This window comes from Pseudophryne corroboree, chromosome 7 (genome assembly GCF_028390025.1).
Source record: "Pseudophryne corroboree isolate aPseCor3 chromosome 7, aPseCor3.hap2, whole genome shotgun sequence".
NCBI classification, from domain to species: domain Eukaryota; kingdom Metazoa; phylum Chordata; class Amphibia; order Anura; family Myobatrachidae; genus Pseudophryne; species Pseudophryne corroboree.
In genome coordinates this window covers 63808872-63827425 of record NC_086450.1, presented here as the reverse complement: position 1 = coordinate 63827425, position 18554 = coordinate 63808872, and the positions used below count along the sequence as shown (strand labels likewise).

At 45.8% G+C, this 18554-nt stretch overlaps 1 protein-coding gene across 1 annotated transcript in view; it reads right to left on the bottom strand.

Annotated features, from left to right (window-relative positions):
* The window catches only part of TRPM8 (transient receptor potential cation channel subfamily M member 8), a 227990-nt gene that overhangs the window by 84926 nt on the left and 124510 nt on the right, over nucleotides 1–18554 (bottom strand). The window contains exons 13-16 of the mRNA XM_063933237.1: nucleotides 8371–8466; nucleotides 5860–5989; nucleotides 1884–2029; nucleotides 124–236 (exon numbers count right to left, since the gene is read on the bottom strand). Of these exons, the coding sequence (XP_063789307.1) occupies nucleotides 124–236; nucleotides 1884–2029; nucleotides 5860–5989; nucleotides 8371–8466 (485 nt within the window). The remainder of the gene's footprint in view (nucleotides 1–123; nucleotides 237–1883; nucleotides 2030–5859; nucleotides 5990–8370; nucleotides 8467–18554) is intronic.

The following is an 18554-nucleotide window of genomic DNA, read 5'->3' as shown; positions in this document are numbered from 1 at the left end:
AAACAGCAGCAATCAGTGGCGGCGGCGCCCCCGCAGCCCTGCGCCTCCAATCGACCGCAGTGGCTGCGGGGCCCTAGTTACGCCACTGCGTATACTGTAATAGTATGGGCTAAACATACATACCTGAATGATATGAATCCGCAGCTAATGAGAGGAAACAGAACAAGGGACAAGATAATCTTCCAGTTTTTGGTATCCCTGGAGACCTCTCCGTACCATTGCTTGGAGAGGAAGTTCTAAGTTGGAATAAAAGACACAGTTATCTTGGTTAAGACAGGGTGCAGGTTGTGGGTTCATGCACTGGGAAGCCTGGAGATCCCAACATAGGGAAGGCTGAGGATGAGGACAAAGAGAATTCTGTATATTATCATACAGTATATGGGGACATCTATTTGTACTATTGTCCTGTGATTCTTCTGTGAAATGTTATTATTGGTTGGGTTGTGTTTTGGGGAATGGGCAAAATACTTTGGTCGGGGCCATTGAAGATGATGTAGATCAAGTGAAACACAAGATTGTTGGCCACAAAAGATTGGTGTATAATCAATAGAGTTCAATTAATAAGGTCTGCTAGCATTACAGAGATCATTTGGAGCAGAAAATAGTCTGTGGTTTGGCTTTGGGTAAAACAAAGTGCATTGATTTGAAACATAATACAGACTGAGGTTTCAGATGGCTACAGGCAGATCCCAGGACAGAATGGTAATGTTAGGCGAAAGGGTGAAACTTATTAATAGGATGTCGCTAAACTGAGCTCACATAGATTTACATAGTATGCACAAATTAACATCAATGAACTGTATTATTAGCCAGATAATAACATATACTTATCAGAAGGGCTGCCGAAAACTGTGCCGGGCCCTGACTATCTCGGGGAGGTGGGGCCAGGCCCCCCAGCCTCTCTCCTCAGCCCAGTGCACAGCAGCATGTGCCGGGCTGGGGAGAGAGGCTGCTGTTGCTTCTGTCTCCTTTCCCCCCTACCCAAAGTGCCGGTGCCACTGTCCGTGATGGGGGATAGAACGAGATGCTCCAACAGTTCCGGGCCCAGTTAAAGATTACTCGAGCTCCCCAAACCTAGGCAGCCCTACTTATCAGCAATGCCAGAGCAGGGCTAACTGCCACCCTATGTTGGACCCACCCCCAAACATGTGACGTCACATGAGGCACCCTGCAAGCCAGATGCAGGCTGTAAGGCAGTGGCCATGCCACCCCAGGGATCTGCACCCCTTTGATGGTGGCGATACTATTTTTAGCAGGACAGCATAATGAGGTGGGAAAGTACCAGTTCCATGTGTAATCAAGCCGGTGGAATGAGCCAGTATTATGGCACTCTGAGGGTATGGGATCAGTCATGTTTGGGCCTACTGAACCTTGAGGGACCAACAGTAGAAACAGCTTCTAAATAGCTTCTGTTGAAGCTTAGTTATTTGTTGGGCATCTTCTGATTCATACATCATGTGACTCTTTCTTAGTTAAGCTTGTTTCATGAAATGGGACACAGACAACTAGAAGTGTGCCTTCTCCGTCCCTTAACTCCATTCCAAAACCATACTCCGCAAAATGAATGAAACCTTAGATTTTGCCCTGCTCCAGACAACTAGACGGACCACTGCACCTACTCTATACTTAGCAGAGATCTCTCTATCTCCATCTGCAACTCTTCCCATTGGCTGGAGAAACCTTCTACCACCAGCTGGCTCAGTAAAACCCATACGCTTTGGCGGAAATCTATGAATACTTGCACAAATGAAGGGGCACTGCTCCACCTGATGATTCTGCACTGTGATTTGACCATTTCACTCTTGGCACATGAGGTCCAGAGTCAATATGCAAGGAAGGAGTTAACTGTTAGAAAAGAGAGATATAAGATATGTATGATTTACCTGCACCCCTGGCTGTGCAATGAACTGCTGGTCTTTAGCTTCCACCGCCATCTCTAGGCAGTTACTCTTACCCCAGGCCTCACAAGAGTAGACCAAAAGCATCTCCGCCAGGTCCTCATCATTGCTGTAACACTCCGTGAATAGCTCTAGACCAATAACATAGTTATAGTGTCATACAGTATCCAGCACTCAGCTTTATGCATAATATAGGCAATCCATTACTTTTTCTCAAACTCAGCGAATATGTCAGTAGCTTTAAAATCACTGACACAAATAGACTTTAACCTAAAGTAGCTTTATCGATTTTAAAACTGTAGATGTTAGTATATAATGCAGCCATGGGGAGACCTGCATGGCAGAGATCTGCTGGGGATACCCCTTCCCTAAGAAGAAAGATCACTCTGCAGCAGGGAAGGTAAGATACACTCTAATAGAGTGCGTATCCCATTGGTTTCCAAACTTTTTGGAATCACGGCGCCCTAGAATATCAGAATTTTTTCACGGCACCCCTAGGCCAAAAATTTCTTATTGAGAAATTTAGAAAGAAATATTACATTAAGTAGATTTCGTTTATATGTCATCCTTAGGGTCAGTTATGTGGTGAGGGACAAGATTTGCTTCTGTTTGGCCACATATTTTATGACTGGCAGCCACCAGCAATGGTTTTGCCTATTATATTGGCCATGAATAATTTGAATTGGTCCTGGACCACTAACCCAGGGTACCCCTGCAAGTGTCCCGAGGCACCCCAGGGAGCCACGGCACACAGTTTGGGAACCTCTGGCGTATCCCTTTGTACCTATTGTACCTATTATGGGTTCGGTATGATTTCCCGCCGCACGGGATGCTGAATGTCAGTATACCGACATCAGCATCCCAAGCAGTAGAATGCCAGCAGGGGGCGAGCGCAACCAAACCCCTTTGCGGGCTCGCTGCGCTCACAACGCTGCGGGCTCGGTGGCCAGCTACACTCGCCACAAGTTCTATTCTCACTCTATGGGTGTCGTGGACATTCACAGAGGGGGAATCACCTACCTTGCCGGTATACCGGCGGCGGACTGGTGCCCCCGTCAGGATTCCAGTGTTGGTATTGTGACAGCCGGGATCCCGACGAGCGGTATGCTAACCGCATACCCATATTATGGTAGGCTTAGTTCTAAAACAAAGTCCACAAACAGGTGGTAAAATATATTACAGTCACATGACTAAATGTAACAGCCTGCAAGCTGCCGGAGGGGCGGGACTTTGTGCCAGAATGTAAACATTTTTAAAGCGCCAGTCATTTGCAAGGCAAAACCAACCTGGCTTTGCTTTGTAAATGTTTGCGGCTTTAAAACTTCGGGCACTCTCGCACATGGGCCCTCATTCTGAGTTGATCGCAGCAGCAAGTTTGTAAGCAATTAGGCAAAACCATGTGCACTGCGGGGGGGGGCAGATATAACATTTGCAGAGAGAGTTAGATTTGGGTGGGTTATTTTGTTTCTGTGCAGGGCAAATACTGGCTGCTTTATTTTTACACTGCAATTTAGATTTCAGTTTGAATGCACCCCACCCAAATCTAACTCTCTCTGCACATATTATATCTGCCTCCCCTGCAGTGCACATGGTTTTGCCCAACTGCTAACAAAATTGGTGCTGCGATCAACTCAGAATTAGGCCCATAGTCCCGCACCTCCGGCAGCTCGCAGGCTATTACATTCAGGCCACAGTGTGCAGGATGAGTTATCCTTCCCATATGAGTGCCCGCTGCCCGGCAAATTTGCTACTTTGTATTATAGGCCTAATTCATGTTTGTACGCAGTGGCCTACGCAGCTGTGATTTTTCAGGCTACAGAATTGCTAATCATCGCAGGTGAAGCTGCCGCCCATAAAAGAAGATAGATGCCCACCGGAGCCATCACAAATTCTGTAACAACTGTGCACACATACACAGCACCGGTGCTATAGCGATGCACATTGACTCCTCGAGTAGGTGTATGGTCACCACACGCTAGCGACATCAGCGGGGTGACCCTGCTGTGCATGCACGGGCCTAGTCTAGAAATGCAATAGCATCACATTGATTGTGAACGCCTCTGCCTGTCATTCGTGCGGCGTTGCTGGGGTTGGCAATGCGGTGTTGCGGGGGCGGGGCATCCAGAACGTGACGTCACACGCGGCCGCTGCTCCTGCCTTTGCAGCCAGACTGCAAGTGCATGGGGCTTCACTTATTTTTTGGGGCCAGCGATGCGATCACCTCACTGGGCAGCCATTAACATGCTGCCGGACCGCCTTGCCCTGCGCTGGGCAGCCCGCAGCATGCGACCGTCAGCAGTTGTAGTCTTGCTAAGTTAGCGAAACTGCAACTGAAGCTGAATAGGGTCCAATGAATTGCAGTAGCCATTTGTCTGTAAAATGTGTGTAAAATTTATTTATATTATAATGTTGCTATTGTTTGTGTAAACTGTAACCTAAGTAAGCATTATATAAGCAGTAATCCGTTGTGTAAGTGTATGTGGTATGTACACACAAGAGTTGATGGGTAATAGTTTTCTTCACCTCACACAGAAATACCAGCATAAAATATTCATTTGCTATATTCCCTCTGCTCAGTTCAGCAGATTCCATTGTGCATCAATACTTAATCTAGCCAGGGAACAATTACATTACCTCCATACAGATAGAGCTACGGACTATTCCTCTGAGTGTCAGGTGCGCTACTGCTGATTAAATGCAGAATTCTACAGTATGTAGTTATTTACAAACACACTAATTATGCAGGGAAAATAGCTATTGATTAATAACTCTAGAGAACGAACTATACAGTAGGCAGGGACGGACTGGGGACTCCATCCGGCCCAGACATACGTGCGCGCATGAGAAAGGTGGCGCGCGCGCCGTATAAAGGGCACGCAAACACTGCAGATGACTGCGTGTCGCGAGTCAGGGGGCGTGGACTCACGGCACGCCCACATATTGCTTAGCAACGGGGCACGTCTGGCAGCGTGGGACAAACCGGAGAGCCAGGAGCTGCACTGAGCGCAATCTTCCCGGATCTCTGTGGACCGGACCGGACCACCAGCCCATCGGCCCTTCTGGCATTTGCCGGAAGTGCCAGATGGCCACTCCGGCCCTGACAGTAGGTATTGTTTCAGGGCCTAATTCAGACCTGGTCGCTCCTGTGCGAATTTGCAGAGGTTTGCGATCGGATAGTCGCCACCCAGGCAGAGTGAAAACCCGCCCCTTGCAAGTCTGCGTACACCGTGTGAAAAGCTTTGCAAATGCCGACCAGCTGAAATCCATTTGTAATTCACTCACCATCGAATTATTTTTCCAGTCTGTGCGTAGCCCGGGACTTACTCTTACAGTGCAATAGAATCAGGCTGATCGGGGCCGGAGCTGACATCACACACCCGCCCTGAAACGCTTGGGAAAGCCTGCATTGTTTCTGACACTCCCAGAAAATGGCCAGTTACCACCCCCAAACGCCGGCTTCTTGTCAATCAACCTTCGGTCACCTAGCAATAAAAGATTTTTTTGCAGTTTGGCCTCGTGTCCGGCACATTACGATCCGTATGCATGCGCAGTCATTCGATAATCGACCGCTGTGCGATTTCGCACAACAGCGATCAAGTCTGAATTAGGCCCACAGTTAGGCGTGATGTTCCGATGTAAAAGCGTTGTAATGTGGACATGTCACCTTTTATCGCCCCTATATTGTGCACCTTTTATCACCCCTATATATTGTGCATAGGTGTGCCTACTGCAATACGTGAGACAGGGGCTACCATATGTACCATATAGAATCTCATTAAACAGCGGACATTGTGCACAGTTGAACAGACCCCTTTATTACTGAATCATTTACTATATATGACTCAGTGTAATAGAGTTTCAGCATCACTGCACAATACAGAACCTGAGAACAGACTGATTCACTTGTTGAAGAACGACTTGTGCATTAGATCTTACACCTTGTTATAATTTGGCAACTTACCGACTGCTCGGGTCTCATACTCATTGGCGATCTCCTCTGATTCCCCGGCAGCATTGATATCATTCTTTACTTTCGCCAGGCTCTTCAGTAGCTTGCTGGCGCCGAGTGCAGCCAGGGTGCATCCTCTTGTCTTGGGAAAAATAATCACGACAATTGCAAATGTAAGAAAAAACGCTTGGAACTGTTACATGTGTGGGTTGTAATTTGTGTGAACAACACACAGCTTGAAGCACTAATGGAGGCTGATTATGAGTCGGACACAAGCAGAAGCCTTATGCTAAAGCGAGATTCCATTCAGCTAGTGCGGGGGGTCGGTGCGTCTGCATGTGGAAAGCCATGCCGCCATCTGATTTTACGCCAGCCACTGCAACCTTCATCATAAGTAATGTCCTGGGCACCAGTCCTGTACTAGGTGCAAGAGATCAGTTAGAAACAGGCTTGCCTTCCCTGTACGTACGACAATCACACGAGTTTTAGATAAATGCCAATGACACTCCCACAAGTCAGGACAATCCCATGCACTTAAATTGCCACCGCCAAGTTCCTGCACCAAAACTCTCAATTTCACGGAAAGACAGATCCATGCAGGTTCCATCCAACTCTGAATCACCCTGGGACATGCAAAAATTTACAAATTTGTATCTACACATTCGCTGTTTGCTAAAGCTCACCTTTTGCGTTCATCCATCTCAAAATCAGCCCCCTAATTGGAGAAATGCTGTAGGCTATTCAAATGCATTGCTTGGTGCCACTGAGATGCATTATCTCTCCCACATGACTGAAACATGGCATGCATAGGTACAGTTAGGGGGAATTCAACTGCCGGCGAAGGGTTCGAGTTGCTGTTGGTGCGGCATTTAAACGCTGGCAATGGCACCACATCAGGCACCCTTCGCCCGCCAGGCCGTATCCCGAATTCGTACAAAACTGCTCGCAACCCTATGGCAGTTGATTGAGCTGCTGTAAAGTGTGGTTGGTGTTAAGCTGATCTGGCCGGTCAAAGCCATCCGCCCATAATTGTATTCCCCCCTTAGTGGCAATGGCTTCACAAATACTGTGAGTGCTTACTTTTGGCTTCTATGCCATGCAGTAATACTCAGTATATGTGCAGAGAAGGGCCACCCAAACATTTGCTGGGCTCAAGCACTGGAGGACATAACTAAGTGTGTGGGGCGCGGGCACACCCCATTGTGAATACCAAGGCTCTCTGCAGAAGTATGCCACTGAAGGGGCTGTGACCACACTATCATAGGGGCATGGTTATACCTCCTTGATGGGAATAACAGACTATTTACTAAGCCTTGGATGGAGATAAAGTAGCAGCCAATCAGCTCCTAACTGCCATGTCACAGGCTGAGTTTGAAAAATTACAGGAGCTGATTGGCCGGTGCTTTATCTCCATCAACTTTACCTCTATCCAAGGCTTAGTAAATAGACCCCTGATAGATAAATCAAATCAGAAAATTAGAAAGTTTCAAAATTAACTTTCTGATGAACTTATGTAACAGCAAAGGACAATAAATAGGTCACATCTGCCAGATCACTATTAATAGTGTATAGTGGGCCTAATTCAGCATGGATCGCTAATCTGAGAAATTGCAGTTGTCTGCGAGTGGAAAGGCGCCGCCCTGACAGAAAAAAACACCTCATGCAAGTTAGCGAATGCATCGTAGATCATTATCCACTCGCAGATGCATACGCAATTCCCGGAACATCAAAGATTTTTTGCAGTCTGACCAAATGTAAGTAGGTCTGAGGCTGCCAGTAATCTGCGACTGAGACGGGCTGGAAGTGGTCTGCGCTGACATCAGACACCCTCCCCCAAACGCCTGGGCATGCCTGCGTTTTTTATGACACACACAGAAAACGGCAGGTTGCTGCCCAGAAATGGCGGCTTCCTGTCAAAGGGTGTAGTACGGGTGACCGGCGGTCTTCTGACCGCCGGTCACCTTACCGACGCCGGGATCCCGGCAGCATACCGACGCCGGGATCCCGGCGGGGAGGGGCGAGTGCAGCAAGCCCCTTGCGGGCTCGCTGCGTTTGCCACGCTGCGGGCTCGGTGGCGACCTGCGGTCGCCACGGGTTCTATTCCCACTCTATGGGTGTCGTGGACACCCACAAGTGGAAATAGTCCCTGTTGGTTGGCATGCCGACCATCGGGATAGTGAGCCGTCGGGCTCACGGAGGAGGTCATGTGACTGTCGGTCAGCCGACCGGCGGTCACATGACTACCACCCCTGTCAAACAGCAGATACATTGTGATTAGGATCTGTATGCAATTTCTGTCGCCATTACCCCTCACACGTGCGCACAATGCGAACACTACACATGCGCAGACATTGGATAATCGCTTGATTTGCGATTTCTCTGAATAGCAATCCATGCTGAATTAGGCCCTATGTGTATTCAACATAATAGTAGCTGAACACATATGCAGGAAAAAGCCCACCATACAGTATACTGAGAAAGCAGTGGAAATATACTGGAATATGTATAACATGGATCTATTACCTGCTCCCAGATTACTTTGGACAGCTCTCTCTTGTTCTGCAGGATGGCCCATATGAATAGAACATGGATAGGATGTTTTATTATTTGACTCATATCCTTAGTGATTGGGAAAAAAAAGATACAGATTTTATCCACTAACTCATCTTTTTTGTTACTATTACAAAACAAAGTATATATATATATATATATATAACATAATCGAATAAGCTGATGCACCCGCTCAAAAACACTGCTTAGTATAATAGACAATTAATCCCTTCATAACCAAACTGCATCTCACAATGTTGCTACCTGCAGTATGTTTGCATAAGGAGAATAGGGTGATTCAAAAGTCGCAGTACACCCTGTCATTTCAAAAACTGTGCAGGAAATGGGAAAACTGAATACTCCAGTAAGGTATGGGTGAGGTGGGCTATCTTTTAGGGTATGTACCGAACATGGGCGCCATCTTGAAATCGGCCATCTTCAAATGGAAAGGGGGTCGTGTAACATCATACTTGCCTACCTGACCCTCTCCATGAGGGAGAAAATGCTCTGTTCCTGGACTTTCCTGGTGTCAAAGTCAGAAAAATATCACTATGCACACTACCATATTTGCACCTCATACATGTCCCGTGCGTGCGCATACCCGCTGTTACGTGCACCCGCAGGCGCACGGGATGTGCATTTACGGTAGAGTTTATGTGTGCGTAGCGTGCGACTCAATCGTTACATATTTTAACCATATAAGGTATTTTGTAGATCATGGTCCCTTTGATAGATTCTGAAAGTTTAGTTAATATAGCATGTTCATGGACAGAGAGATCCCTCTTTGTCTGATACAAAGGGTCAGACAAGGATTATACAGTGGTGTTTAGTATCCATCGGAAGAGTATTTAATTAGCAATATTCTGGTGTTGGTTTGAAGCGGATTAATCGCTCGTGCGAATAGTTATGGACATAAGTTTATGTCCATTTACTATTATTTGCACTTACTTATCCATGCGGCGGGAAACCTAGTTTCCCACCCACCTGAGCAGTTGGAAGTAGACACAGCCCACCTGTATGAATCAACCTATGACCTTTTGTTTTAGTGCGAAGACGAATTCCTGTGTCCAATGAACAATGAGATTGTAGGGACCATTGAATTGTATTGTGTGTGGGGCATAAATAGACAAGCCGATCACATCCAGCTCACTCTTCAACGGTTCTCATTGCTGATAATCGGGAGCTGGATGTCCAGAGGCGCATGCGATCGTTCCCCTTTGTGCGTAAGTTTTCTCCGCAATCATATGGTCTTTCTTGTTATTGTGAGCCATATCTCTCTCTCTCTCTCTCTCTCTTCTCTTTCTCTCTCGTTTCTCTTATATAGTTATTGTACTGATATTGTATTTCCTGTGTAGTTATCTGGTTAGGTAGTCTATGTTATATTGGTAGTGTATGACTTGTATTGTATTATTCTTTTTGAACGTTCATTCATTTCCTTAAAAGGCGTTAGACCCTTAGACCGGTATTGTGTGTTTATTGCAGTGGGTAATAGGAGCGTCTCTATCGCTCAAACAGCTTTAGTGTAAACCAGCTTACACTGTGTTGCATTTTCACCTTATCACTACAAAAGGGTTTACAGTATAAGAATATCATTTCTGTGTGTTACATTCAAGGTCTACTGATTGTTATCTTGTGAGCGTCTGCGCCGCTCGTGATCTCCTCGTGGTCTCGAGCGTCCGCTACGCTGATAGCGTAGCATTACGGTAGTCGCTCACCTATAGTGTGCCCGATACCAACAGCGTATTCTCGCGAGCGTTTGTGTCGCTCGAGCGGCTCGCTCCCGATACAGCGTCCGCTACGCTAAGAGCGTACCCTTACGGTACCTCGTGCGCCAGTTGCGTACAGTGTTTCTTAACCTCTGTATAGTGTGTTATATAAGATAAATATTTGGCTTTATCTAGTCGGCAGCCTATAGCGTGCCTGCCTGTGATCCCTTGGCCGTAAGCGAACGTGACGCTCGAGCGTCTCGACTACGGCTAAGCGATTGTTACGCAACGTGCGTACCCTTACGGTATACCATACGTAAATAGCGTACTGTGTTCTTTGACCTCTTAAAGGGTTTTAAGTAAGATAAATATTTAGCTTTATCAATTGGCGGCTCGTCCGTCCTTCACATATCTCTGCTAGGTAATTCCAGCAGACATTATCCATCAGCAAAGGGCGGGAGATCATATTCCTCGCAGTGCTGTCTGGATAAGCGTCTGCTTCGCTTAGTAAAGGGTGCTGAGGGAATCCGGAACCGGAGGTAAGAACAACACGCTAGTGTCTTTTAAAACTGTTTATTTCTATCTTGCATACGCACACACGCATATCTGCATTTCTTTTTATTCGTGTATTTTCATATATCACTCTCCTGTTTGCCATTTTATAATTGATAAACGTGCTAAGAGGGATTTGTCGCTATTTCATAGTTAAAGTATAAAAATAATACATTAAGGGATAAATTGCAAAGCACACACGCAGCTCTGCCTAAAGATACAAGGAGAGATTGGTGTGGTGTTCGGTAGATGATCGAGGATCATCTACATTGATAAACGTGTACATTGTGTTTCGGTGGACGCCCACGTAACTCAAATCACACGCTAGTGTTATTGTAACAGGCGAAAAGGTGGCAACGCGATAAATAGCGCAAATCTATTTCAGTGTCGGAAATTTAAGCTAATAGATCCTTCTCCAATTTACAACACATCTGGTCTAAAGGAAAGAAATTTCTGCGCAGAAATAGAAATAGAAACAAAAGTGTACATGTGGTGAGTGAGTGTTTGCAATTATATAAGTTTTTACAATTTTGGGGATTGAACCACAGAAATCATCGAGTTCTCGTGAAATTACATACGTGTAAGTGACATACATGGTGGCTAGGGAGGCATCCCTTGTTAAACATATAAAGAGCATTAGAGTGTAGCAGACCAGGAGGTCATACTGTAACAGACCAGGAGGTCAGACCAGGAGGTCGCATAACAGACCAGGAGGTCCAGGTACAGCAGACAAGGAAGTCCGCTATAGAGTCAAGTAGCCCAACACCAAGAAGGGTTGGAGCGGAACCCATATAGGCCATAAAGCTCAGGCTGAAGGAATTCGCAGCTGCTGAATGTCGATTCCACTGGTCGCTCCGTACATAAGATTAGTTGCTTATGTACTGAACGATTGTACCGCACGTAATTGTGTACATTAGTTAGTAACTTGACCTAGTACCATTTGTGTACAAAAAGGGTCATAAACGCTATTTGTACATTCTAACGTGATTTGTGTAATTTTTTATTTTTAAAAGGGAAGTTCGCTGGTCACTCAGGAATTATCCAACAACCCCACAGTTACTGGAAAGGGTTAATGCTCTGCGGATCACACTCACATGTTCCAGTAAACAAAGGTTCATAGGGGCCCTGGGTCGAGTACGCCAGCACTATATCAGTGTGTGGGCGTATTGGTCGGCGTGGGCGAGTACGTGGGGTACTCGGTAAACCACCACCGTCAACCTATCTTTGAATATTTTGGTTTTTTGTAAGGGTTCGCTGAAGACCCTGATATAAAGGTCAGAGGTAGGGCAAGCAACACCTGCAAATTATGGGGGCCAGTTGTTCAGGAAGGGGGCGATCAACCTCGGTTCGGGTTGATTTAGTGAACCGACCAATCGGGTCGGCAAGGTACGTAATGTGTGAAAAATACGGCTCACACACAGAAGTTTTATGTGATGAATGGGAGAGAATGACGGTACATGACGGGGAGAAGTTGCCAAGAGTAGGCAGCTTTAGCCCAGAAGTGTTACAAAATCTAAGGAGAAGGATATGTCTCATTAAATCAACAAAGAGACGAATCAAACATTATGATTATTTGCAGCTATGGCAACAGGAGGGTGAAATACAGAGAGGATTGGCTCAGGCGGCGGGATCTAATCCTATCAGGAAACTGGTAGCCACGGCCCCGCCGCCACCATACATATCAGGAGAGAAATTGGTTGCGGAGAATGACGCATCAGGGGGTAACAAACAGGCACTTAGCAACTGTATAAATGTTAAGGATAATGTTAATAAGTTAACCAATGCAAGTATTAACCCGTGCAAGTTGTACCCTGTTTTGAACTTTCCCCAGGAGTGTGATCAAGAAGACGAAGCATCAACAATATCGGCGCTCTCTCTAGCAGCCACCATATCAGAGACAACAGTAGGCACGGCCCAACCCTTAAGATTAGTAACAAAGGCCCCTAGCGGAGGGACAGGTGTGGTCGTGTCAACAGGTAAGTACGGCACCTTACACTATGCTGAAACCATTTCACCCCAGGCTGTAGAATCTAACCAGAATGAGGTTATTAAACTTGCTCCCGTTAGGGTAATAGCTGTTCCAAATGGGAAAACGGACACTACAGGAGTCACTCCTATCAGGAACATTGCCATGTATAGCCCATTTTCCAGAATGGAATTAAGAACCATAGTGTCTGAATTCCCTGATCCTAGGAAAGATCTAGTTGCTAGCCAGAAATACATCAGAGACCTAGGAAATACTGTAGAGCCAAATAACAAAGACTGGCAGATATTGCTGAGGGCATGTTTACCCTCCAATGTCGACTCAGCTCAATTTTTAGCTGACTGTGGATTGGATCAGGATGTACCCCTTACAGATGTGTACAACAAAGACAATGTAAAAAGAATACATTTACAGTTAAAGGAGTATTTCCCAGCTGTAGCCAAATGGAATAGAATTTTTTCCATTAAACAAAAAGAGTCAGAAACAGCTGCTGATTATTTTCACCGGGCATTATTAGAAATGGCAAAATACACTGGCATAGAGGACATTAGGACCAATGCAAATCATCAAGAAGTAGCAGTATCTGTGCTAATGGATGGTTTAAAAGAAGCATTAAAGACAAGGGTACAGACCACGCAACCATGTTGGCGAGGTCTGTCGGTGGCTACTTTGAGAGAGGCTGCTATTGATCACGACCGGAATATCACCAGACACAGGGAGTCACAAGGTGATAAGTTAATGGCCGTAAGTATACAGGCCCTGACCACAAAGCAGCCTTTGTATAGATCACCAAACCCTGTGGGTAAGTCAAATGTGGTAACATGTTATATTTGTCATAAACAGGGACACATAGCACGAGACTGTAGAGCGAAAAATTCACAAAGATCATACCAACCCCCTAGACAACGACATGACACACGAAATTGGGATCAGGGTCCACAGAGACGGAGTTATGAGCCACATACAGGGGAAACAAAAAGATATCCCCCAAAAGGAGACTGGCAAACTTCTGGCAGTTCCCATTTAGCCCCTTCACAAGTAGTTGCTGCCAGCGGGATTCAGGGAGGTCACCATACCCAATAGGGGTGTGGCCATACCTGTAATCTGCAGCCAGTAAAATTGATTGCAAATCTTGGAAGTGAACCCGAAATTGCAATAAATGTAGCTGGTAAATCATTAAACTTTCTTGTAGATACGGGGGCGGCCAAATCAGTGATAAATTCGACAGTGGGCATGAGAACCACTGGTAAGACAATTCCAGCCATAGGAGTAACGGGAGTAGTCCAGCACTACCCTGTTAGCAAACCAGCCGAGATTACAATAGGGCCTTTACATACCAAGCATTCCTTTTTGCTGGCTGCATCGGCACCGACTAATCTCCTGGGAAGAGACTTATTGTGTAAAATGGGGTGCGTCATTTATTGTACTCCTGAAGGTGTATTCTTGGACATACCTGAGAATCACGCTCAGGAAGTGCGAGACATGTTAGACTCCCCATCAAAATTAATGTCACATACCATTATGACAAATAGGACTCCATCCCAAGTAGAAGAAATGACATCCCAGATACCAGAGTCACTTTGGACTAAAGATGGACAGGACACTGGATTAATGGCAAACGTAGCTCCGGTAGTTGTACAAGTAAAAGATGGTAGGATAGCTACAAAAATCCCACAGTACCCTCTGAAGCCAGAGGTGGAGTTAGGAGTGTATCCCGTAATAGAGCGCTTGCTACAACAGGGCATTCTGGTAAGAACGTCCAGCACTGCCAATAGTCCCATCTTCCCTGTGAAAAAGAGTGGGGGGAGGGGTTACCGGCTAGTGCAGGATCTAAGGGGGATTAACAAAATAGTTGAGAGTCAGTTCCCCGTAGTGCCAAATCCAGCTGTCATCCTTACGCAAATCCCTCCCACTGCGAAATTTTTCACTGTTATTGACCTCTGCTCCGCTTTCTTTTCGGTACCTCTGCACCCTGACAGCCAATATTTGTTTGCATTTACATACAGAGGAGTCCAGTACACATGGACTCGATTACCACAAGGTTTCATAGACAGTCCAAGTATATTTTCCCAGGCTTTGCATGATTGTTTACAGTCTTTCCAACCAGAGAGTGGATCAGTATTGATACAATACGTGGAAGATTTACTACTGTGTTCTGATTCATTGGAAGCATCCCTGAAGGATACGAAACAGCTCCTGTTTCATCTTTCAGACACAGGACACAAGGTTTCCAAAGACAAGTTACAATTATGCCAAACTAAAGTAAAATATTTGGGACACTGTCTAACACAAGGACTGAGACACCTGACCGCTGATAGAATTCAAGCAATTAGAGACATGACTCTGCCACAAACCCAGCAACAAATCAGAACATTTTTAGGAATGTGTGGGTATTGCTGTAACTGGATCCCAGAGTTTTCCATTCTAGCGTTACCTTTGCAGGAGATGGTCTCCTCAAACAAACCTGATCGGATTTCGCATACAGACGAGTCCGAGATGGCATTTGAGAGACTTAAACAGTGCCTAACGCAAGCACCAGCATTAGGTATGCCAGACTATGGGAAACCCTTTGAGCTGTACGGAACAGAAAGTGCTGGTTGCACGGCAGGCGTCCTAACCCAGCAGGCCAGTAGCATACTACAGCGCTCAGCTAGATACGGTAGCGCGATCCCTCCCCACATGCTTGCGAAGCGTTGCTGCGATAGCATTGCTAGTAACGAAAAGCGAAGATGTAGTGCTAGGTCACAACCTCACAATTCATACACCACATGCAGTGTCAGCCTTGCTAAATTCTGCCCAAACCAGACACGTCTCATCAGCGCGGTTTACAAGATGGGAATTGGCACTAATGGCCCCCGTAAACATCACCATAAGGAGATGCAGTGCATTAAATCCTGCAACATATCTCCCAGGTGTGCCTGGACAGGCACAAAGGGTGGAGGATTAGAGTGGTGGGGAAGGAGGATTTAATACAAAGGATGACACACATGATTGTATGGAATATTTGACCCAAAATTTCACGGCAAGGCCTGACATCAGTGACAACCCACTAGAAGATGTAGACTTTACTTTCTACACCGACGGTAGTTGTCACAGACAGTCAGACTCGGGAGACTTGTGTACTGGATACGCAGTCGTAGATGACCAATGCACCATAGAAGCTGAACCGCTAGGCCCACCTCACTCAGCCCAGGTTGCTGAACTGGTCGCCCTAACCAGAGCATGTGAATTGGCTAAGGGCAAGTCAGCCAATATCTACACCGACTCTAGATACGCATTCGGGGTAGTCCATGATTTCGGAGCCCTATGGCGCCTCAGAAATTTCATGACGGCAGCTGGTACACCGGTAGCGCATGCAGCTCACATCAAAAGGCTTCTAACAGCGATACAGGAACCCGACAGAGTGGCTGTTATCAAGTGTAAAGCACACACATATAGCCAAGACCCAGTATCACTTGGTAACAGCCGAGCAGATGAAGCTGCTAAGTTAGCAGCTGGTACCCCCAGACAGACAGACACCACACAATTGATGGTATTCAATACCATCAACACACAGAAGTTGTGTGAGATGCAAAATTTGTGTTCCACACAGGAAAAGGCAGTCTGGAAGGCAAAAGGATATGGCCAGGAGTCCTCAGGACTCTGGACGGATGGACAAGGTAAACCAGTGGCCCCCAGAGCATATCTTCCATGTTTAGCTGAGGCAGCACACGGGCTGACTCATCTGGGCAAGGAAGGAATGTGTAAGTTGGTAAGAGCATATTGGTGCGCCCCAGGATTTTCATCCCATGCAGGTAAGAGAGCAATGTCATGCCTTACCTGCTTGAGAAAGAATATCGGAAAGGCAATACCAACAGAACCATCTCATATCCCACCTACAGGCGGACCTTTTCAGGTAATACAGATTGACTTTATCCAATTACCCCCTTGTCGAAATTTGAAATATGTACTTGTTTGTATAGATGTGTTCTCAAATTGGGTCGAAGCATTTCCGGCGGCCACAAATACCGCTATGTTTACTGCTAAGAAAATTGTGCAGGAATTTGTATGTAGATATGGTATCCCTAGAATAATTGAAAGTGATAGGGGTACCCATTTTACAGGTGATGTCTTTCAAGGAATGTGTAAGTTGATGGGAATTGATAGCAAGCTGCACACTCCATACCGTCCACAGGCGAGTGCGAAGGTGGAAAGAGTGAACAGCACTATTAAAAATAAACTGAGCAAAGTTATGGCAGAAACAGGATTGACATGGCCAGAAGCTTTACCCATTGTACTATACAGCATCAGAACCACTCCCAGGTCCCCTCTTAATCTGTCTCCCTTTGAAATCTTGTTTGGTCGACAACCGCATGTTATGATTAACCCTCAGGATGATTTGAAGTGTAACAATGAAGTGACTGTAAAATACTTGATTAACATGAGTAAACAGCTAAGGAATCAAAATGATAATTTGAAGTTGGTGATTCCTGATTTACTAGATAGTAATTGTCATGACATTGAACCTGGGGATTATGTAATGATACGGAATTTTCTACGCTCAGGTTGCCTTATTGACAGATGGGAAGGACCATACCAAGTCTTATTGACTAGCACTACAGCATTGAAGGTTGCCGAGAGAGAGACTTGGGTTCATTCGTCCCATTGTAAGAAGGTTGCTGACCCAGAGAGGTCCCGTGATAAGGAACAGACGGTAGAGGAAGTTGTATCACTGGAGTGTCTGTTCCAGGAGGACTGAGGCGGCACCTGAGCATTGAGAATCACAAGATCAAAAGCAGTTGTCGATTCCCTGTTTCCCTTTTATTGTTTTTCTCCACTTCCCATCCCCTCTCCCTCAAATTATTTTTTTCCCCCTTCTCATTCTTCTTCGTTTCCTCCTAAGATGGACTTGCCTCAAGAGACTGTGATCCGGATTTTCCTGTTGACCATGATGTTGACCAGAGCAGTCTGTTCCGGCGAGAGTACCATGGAGGTCGAGAGAGGTTCTGGAATGGGTTCTGATGACAGAGATGGAGGCGTAGTTTTCCAAGAACAACATAATCAACAAGCAAAGGCGAGTATCAGAAAACGATCCGATAACATAGACCATAGAAGGAATTGTGAAGGATTGTTAGCTGAAGAAAACTGTATCTGTAGGCTCTGTGACAATGTAGTTGAGGAATGGTGTATCAAGAAATGTCAGTCCAGTTTTAATATCCACATGGACCGGCATCCATTGAGTGACTATCACTCCTTAGTGGGTAATGTGTTAAATCAGACAGATTGTTGGGTATGCTCTCAAGTACCTCAAGGCCATAGTAAATCAGGCTTAGTACCATTTCCTTTAACGATAGGGGAGGTACTTGAGCTAAGTGGTGGGAGGCCGGTGGACAGGAGGTTTAATATCTCCAGTCCTCCTAGTTTGAAGCTCCACCAATATCATGTGGATAGATCCCTAATATGTTTTAACATTTCCAATCCCCGAAAGCCGGGAAATTGGGAAGTGTCATGGAGTAACCAAACCATGACCTTTTCATATAGAGCAGATAGAATGCCGACAGATACAGAGCTTATACGCCACATAGCTGGTAGTGGAAAATATTTCCGATATAGGTATACCCTAGGAAGTAGGATTATGAGAGTTGGAGAGGTATCACCAGGATACTGTGCACATATCGTACAAACTGGTACGTGTACTAGACAGATGGGAGAATTAGGGTTTGGAGATTTCACATGGAAGATGTGTAATATGGTTATGTCCTACTCCGTCCCATATGTTCTCCCCGATGATGCATATTTCATATGCGGGAGGAAGGCGTATAAGTGGCTTGCCCCAAACTCTGAAGGATTGTGTTATATTGGAAAAGTACTGCCTGAAGTAATGACTGTATCACATGCCAAAATGAAAGATATACACCGTGTTGCCCAAGCTCCTT